The following is a 6,019-nucleotide window of genomic DNA, read 5'->3' on the forward strand; positions in this document are numbered from 1 at the left end:
CACCTTACGTTCGTCTGTCTCCATATCCGTCCCCATACACACATACACACACACATTTATCTACATATATATATATATATATATATATATATATATTTACGCAAAAATAAGAACACGAGTTAAAACAGTTACCCACTTATCTACGTCTATTATGCGCAAACATAACCGAGCAACGATCGGTAGCTATGCGATACAAGCGTTCGTTTACTTGTGCAGTCAAACAGCAAATATATTACAACGTGCATTCTTCCATCGCGTAAAAGGAACACGCGTGGCTTCATCATCATCACCAGGGCTTGGCTTTTAAAAAGAATTTAAGAAAAAAAAAAGAAAAGAATCCGCAATAAAATCGATCAACTTTTTGCCGTCCAAGCAAAATTTTTACTAGCCCTAGTGTTTTGATCAGTCTTATCAACGTTATCGTAAACATTGACCACTTCCCTGACAACATGTCGATCGTACGGTGTAAATTCAACGTTGGAAGTTGTTGGTACGCGATAAGGTCGATATTGAAAATTAGGATGATGATGATGATGATGATAATGATCGTAAAAATGTCCACCTGTATTAATTTGACCATCCTCGTAGGGATGATCGTATCCGTTAAACCCATAAAAAATAGACGGATTATGAACAGGTGACGTATTGTACATCGAATTCCAACCAAGAAGACTGCTAATTAAGAGTGCCACTTTAATCAATAGCAAAGCCTTTTTCGAAACTATTAACAACAGTCCGAATAGTATTGGTATGAGAGACACAAGATTGAACTTGAACCCCATGAGGAAAGGTAGCAGGTGTCTGGTCAGTTGTCTTCCTGTAAATGGAATAAAACTCGTTTGTGTATGATGGTATATAAAACTCGGTGGCCTTGACCGTGCTGCCTGCTACAGGTAATTCTCGTAAGCAGGTGTTAAGTTAGCCGAGACTCGAACCCACGAGTCTTTTAGAAATGAAACGAGGTTCGTGTCCGTGCTAAAATATTTATATCCCGAGAGTTAAACTAACGATTAAAACGACAAACGAATTACGTGTATTTTAATAATCGTACAAATTTATCGAAAATCTTGTATATTCGAATTGAATAAAATAAATAATTATTTTAATATAATATGGTTTATATATATAGATAATATTACAAAATGATCGGTCAAATTTTATTGATCAAAAATCATCAGTGACATATATACATATATACGATAGATGATGAATAATAAACACGTAACCCGATGATCCAAAAACTCGAACACACTTGAAATGCTAACTGCATCTCTTACCAACCTGTTCCGGATTGCTTGTCGTCGTAAGAAGGTGGTATTTCGTCCAATACAAATTCTAAAAGCCCGTTTGCATTAATCATCGGTCCTACGCGCATCCGTAATCCCGGATAGAAACGATCCAAGTTCCATTTCATATTTCTACGTTCGATTAGCCTGACGGCAGCTTTAAAAACATTTTGAATATTATTCGGATCGTAATCGAGTTCGAGCAACTCTCGCCCGTAACCTTCGGCTCTCTCCAAACGAAAATTTCCAAAATTGAGCTCGTCCTGCTCGTTAAAAGATTGAAGAACACTGAGCGTGGCACGATTCGCACACTCTAAGGTACCGTATTCTTTATTCGAAAGACACGTGCCGAAAGCCTCGTTGAAATTCAACAAATTCTCTTTGGTATCCTCCAAATGTTCATTTGGTTCCATGATAACCGTGATTCCCGTTGACACGAGAACGAATAAATAAAGATTACGAAAATGATTCTTCATCCTTTTACTTCGTTTTTTTCTTTCTTTCTTTTTTATTTATTTATTTATTTCTCTTTTCCTCTATCCGTTTTATTCAAGAGAAAGTATGTAGATGATATTAGAAACGTATTGGGGAAGACAACGAAAGTTTTTCTTTTATTTCAGAGATGAAATGTAGAACAAGAATTATACGATACAATAATAATGATAATAAAAAGTTTTTTACTAACCGTCAATGTGTAAATCTCGCGTATTATCCGGTATCTAGGCTAATTTCGTTGTTAAACGTACGAAATACACAGATATTACGACAACGAGTTAACCCGTTTGACTCTATGATTCTAGGTAAAAGAACAAGAAGAAGAAAAAACTCGCGATATTTATATAAAAAAGAAAGAAAAAATAAATTGAATGAAAATTTGTCGTCGAATTCTCATAGAATACTGTCGATTTAACGAGTAGGATCACCGTGATATATAGTCTACGAAAAAACGGGGGAGATGAAAAGGGGGAGAAAAAGGGTGTTCCCATAAGACAGAACAATCGGTTTCACTTGGTAGATTCTCAAAGTAAGCGAAAGTACAATAGATTCGTTCGTTCGTTTATTATTTCGTTCGAGCAAGTTGTTGCACGCCTCAGATACACCGGATGCACCCGAAGAGGAGTGCGTTTTTATTTCGAAGATTAACATAACAATAATATGGACGATCTCGTTACTTTGTCATGCGAGTCAAACGTAAAAAAAGAAAAAAGAAAAAAAAAGAAAAAAAAAACTAAAGATAGGACGATTAATTGATCATCGGTAAAAAAAAAAAACTAATGATAATAATTATAATACATTAAGTTACCATTTTTTGGAATTTTTCTTTTTATACGGAATTAAGGTAAAGGAAAAGGAAGGGAGAAAGGAATAAGAGAGTAAAAATCGAAAAAGAAATGATAATAAAATATTCGTGTAACGTTTTTTCTTAATATAAAATAACAATTTATTTATAAATAATAAGATAAAAGAGAGAGAAAGAGTGAATTACATGAAGATTAATCGACACACACATGATTATGTCGATTTATAAATAATTATTCATTAAATTAAAGCACACTGGAGGGGGGGGTGGCGATGAGAGGTTTTGCGTAAGTATTGACTGCAACTGAGTAAAACAACATTTGACGAAGATACAAGGAATAATCACCTTGTTGATCATCTTCCACAAAAGCAGTTTAGTTTACCCATGAATGATGATGATACTTCGCGCAACGAAATGACGCGAATGGCAAATGCCATTATTCCTAAGCATATTAAACTTCGTGCTTCTCGAAATGATTAATTGAATCATCCTATGGTCTCGTTATTTCCCATTTATCTCCCTTTCTTTCCTTTCATTTTTTCTCTTTATCATTTAGCATTTCAATCATTTTGTTCTATACACTGTGTCTCGTAACACTCTGATCGAATAAATAACCTTAGACAAATTTGTCATAGATAATAATTTATCATTTAGCACACCGATTTTTAATCGATGCGACGTGTATGTTTCTTTGATATTTTTCTATTTTTCTATAGAAATAGTTCTCGTCGGAATCGTACTTAATCGAGTGTTTAAAATCCAATGAATAGAAAAAATGTCAAGTAGGAAAGAGAGAAAATTGGATTGATAATCCGCCCGTCGAAATTAACATTCGTCATCGAGTGGTTCGTTCGTATAAAATTGAATGTTTGGAAGTAACGTGTTCGACGATGATGATCAAAATCGGTAATGAGTTGAAGTTAAAAGGGTTTTAAGAGCAGCACAGCTTAGGCAACCCTTTTTTTTGTTTTGTTTCGAACGATTTATCGCCAAATACTGAGCAGCGATTATCGTTTCATTTGTACGAAGGTAGATGAGAATGTATTTTTGTTTTGTTTAGTTTTGTTTAGTTTTTAAAATGATGATTTTGGTGACTTTTGTGATGTAATCTCGAATGAATTCTATTCTGATGGTTTATAAGCGCTGTAAGCTAGATCGGATCCACCTGATCTTGCCCAACCATGATGATCACCGTGATCAGCTTCGTAATGAGCATGACTGTGAACCGGATGAGCTACGACCTCGTAACTTTGATTCTTGCTAGCCAAGAGCTTTTGAAGTCCGATAATAGCACTGATAATAAGAGCAATCTTGCCGATTATGAGAGCTTTGAATGCCAATAATGCAAGAGCACCTAATGCTAACGGAAGCAAAATGGCTGTTTTTGCTTTGAGAAGTAGCAAAATTGGTAACAGGGATTTCACGATCTTCTTTTTCTTTCCACGAGCTGTAAAAGATAAAATATAATATCGTTAATGAAAATCTGTGTGTATGTGTGTGTGTATATATATTTTTTGAACGATCGATTTTAAAATGATTTTATAAATTGTATTTAATAAATTACCTTCGTCCAATGAACGTGAGAAATCTTCTGGAAGACTGAATTCAATTGTATGAGTCGAAAGAAATTTGGATGCTCTGTCAATGATGGCTTGATCTATCGCAGCTTCCTTTGCTTCGATTTCGCTTGGTAAAGTACTTTCTATGTCGTTGTAAGATCTCGCGTTATCGGCACGACTGCAAATGAGAAAAAATAAAAAAAAAAAAAGAAAAAACACATCGTAATACTTTCGATTACTAAAATATATCGATGAAAGATTATATTGTTTAAACGTTTAAAAAACAATCTAAAGTATCGATAATATAATCAAATCAATGTAACACACGCGTTATCAATCTTCCCCCCTGCCCCGGAATAATTATTGTTTAAACGTTAGGAGAGAGAAAAAAGAAAAAAAAAAAAGAAAAAAGAAAAAAAAGCAAAAATATCGATAATATAATAAAATCCATGTTACGTTACGAATAATTTTCCGTTTCTCATATGTTACACGATTGAAGAAAAGCACCGAAATTTTCAAGAAAGAGAAAAAGAAAAAAAAAGAAAATCCCTTACCTATTGCTCTTAGCTTCCTCGATCTGTACAATCCTGAATCCATCGATGACGTTGATGTCAGCTGCTTTGGCAGCTCTATCGACGAATCGTAACGCCTTTAACTTGAGACAAACCGAAAGATCCGATTCACCTGAACAAGACGCGTAAACGTCTAAAGCTTCTTCGAGAATCGATGGATTTTGAGGTAGCTCCTGTGTCGTTGTAGTTGTTGGTGCACCATAGACAGCTACCGTCAAAAATGCTCCAAGAATGATCGAAACGTAAATCCTCGACATCTTCTATTATATTTATTATTATTTCCCCTTCGAGTCTTTTTTAAAATTCAGTCGAACCAACTAACCAATTGGAAAATATATAAACGCACCGAGAAAAATAATTATTCGCGACGCGTTATCTGTTTCTTTTCAATCTGGTAATCCGATTCTATTCTTATTATTATTATTACTAATTGTTAGAAATATGTTCCCGAATGGTTCCTCGAAAAAAGATGTTCGAACTACTACGGCGATCGTATCGACACTGCCCGAAAGAATCACGATTGCTGCCTTTTATCCTCGTCGCGAAAGGGGTCCGCGTACGTCTTTGAAATTTTGATGGCCCCCACTGAGGACCCCCCCTCGTACCTTGCCGCCACCACCAGAGGTACCGCCACCGATACCTCTACCTCCGCCGTTACCACTGTACCTGACGACTTTACAACCCATTCGAGCTATTGGTTCTCCTCGAGGCGTTCTCAACCGAATATCCTCTCTGTTCGGATCACTTTTAACACACCTCCACCACCAGCTTTAACTTCTCTCTTTTATTTCATCGATTCTTATTATTCTTATTTTTCATCTTCATCTTTTTCTTCATCTTCAGATTTTTCATCTTCATCCTTCTCGTCTTTACACATTTTGCAGTGTGCATACTCACTTAGCTCCTCGTTTGTGTATACAACGGATGCCCTGCACACAAATATTTCTTTCTTTCTTCAACTTACTGAAGAGAAACCTGTGAATATGATAAATAGGGAGAGAGAGAAAGAGAGAGAGAATGATAGGGGGAAGGAGAAAGGGAGGAGAAGGAGGAGGAGCAAAGAAAAAGTATTCGTGCCCACGCATCATCGAGTTTCTTCTTCTCATTCCATTTTTTTTTCTTCTTCTTCTTCTTATTCTTCTACTTTTTTTTTTTTTCTTAACTCGAATACACAGTGTCTCGTCGAATCTGAAGTTGAGAGACTAAGCGACGGCAGGCAGGTCAAAGGCACCGAAAGATATCGAAACGATACAACCGTGAACACTTGCCAATCCTCCTCAGGCATTTCCGGTAAGAGTTTGA

General features: G+C 35.8%; 3 protein-coding genes across 3 annotated transcripts in view; all 3 read right to left on the reverse strand.

Moving 5' to 3' along the window:
* Positions 1–253, reverse strand: part of LOC106784619 — a 3,613-nt gene extending 3,360 nt beyond the window's left edge. Inside the window, exon 1 of the mRNA XM_014744372.1 lies at positions 237–253. Within this exon, the coding sequence (XP_014599858.1) occupies positions 237–253 (17 nt within the window). The remainder of the gene's footprint in view (positions 1–236) is intronic.
* A 100-nt stretch (positions 254–353) lies between these two features.
* Positions 354–1,762, reverse strand: LOC106784629. Its single transcript, XM_014744385.1, has 2 exons — positions 1,282–1,762; positions 354–817 (listed from the first exon to the last, which is right to left on the reverse strand). The coding sequence occupies exons 1-2, from the start codon at positions 1,760–1,762 to the stop codon at positions 354–356; spliced, it is 945 nt and encodes a 314-aa protein (XP_014599871.1).
* Positions 1,763–3,707: 1,945 nt separating this feature from the next.
* Positions 3,708–5,403, reverse strand: LOC106784634. Its single transcript, XM_014744399.1, has 4 exons — positions 5,323–5,403; positions 4,700–4,977; positions 4,151–4,323; positions 3,708–4,033 (listed from the first exon to the last, which is right to left on the reverse strand). The coding sequence occupies exons 1-4, from the start codon at positions 5,401–5,403 to the stop codon at positions 3,708–3,710; spliced, it is 858 nt and encodes a 285-aa protein (XP_014599885.1).
* Positions 5,404–6,019: the final 616 nt, after the last annotated feature.

Source organism: Polistes canadensis, unplaced genomic scaffold, assembly GCF_001313835.1.
Source record: "Polistes canadensis isolate GaletaPanama2010 unplaced genomic scaffold, ASM131383v1 scaffold_2, whole genome shotgun sequence".
Taxonomy (NCBI): domain Eukaryota; kingdom Metazoa; phylum Arthropoda; class Insecta; order Hymenoptera; family Vespidae; genus Polistes; species Polistes canadensis.

Coding starts and splice junctions, on each gene's coding strand:
- LOC106784634 (XM_014744399.1), bottom strand. CDS start 5,403: ATGGGTTGTAAAGTCGTCAGGTACAGTGGTAACGGCGGAGGTAGAGGT. Junction 4,978..5,322: donor CCTCTGGTGGTGGCGGCAAG/GTACGAGGGGGG, acceptor TAAATATAATAG/AAGATGTCGAGGATTTACGT. Junction 4,324..4,699: donor GAGGAAGCTAAGAGCAATAG/GTAAGGGATTTT, acceptor TCTCATTTGCAG/TCGTGCCGATAACGCGAGAT.
- LOC106784629 (XM_014744385.1), bottom strand. CDS start 1,762: ATGAAGAATCATTTTCGTAATCTTTATTTATTCGTTCTCGTGTCAACG. Junction 818..1,281: donor CGACAAGCAATCCGGAACAG/GTTGGTAAGAGA, acceptor TTCCATTTACAG/GAAGACAACTGACCAGACAC.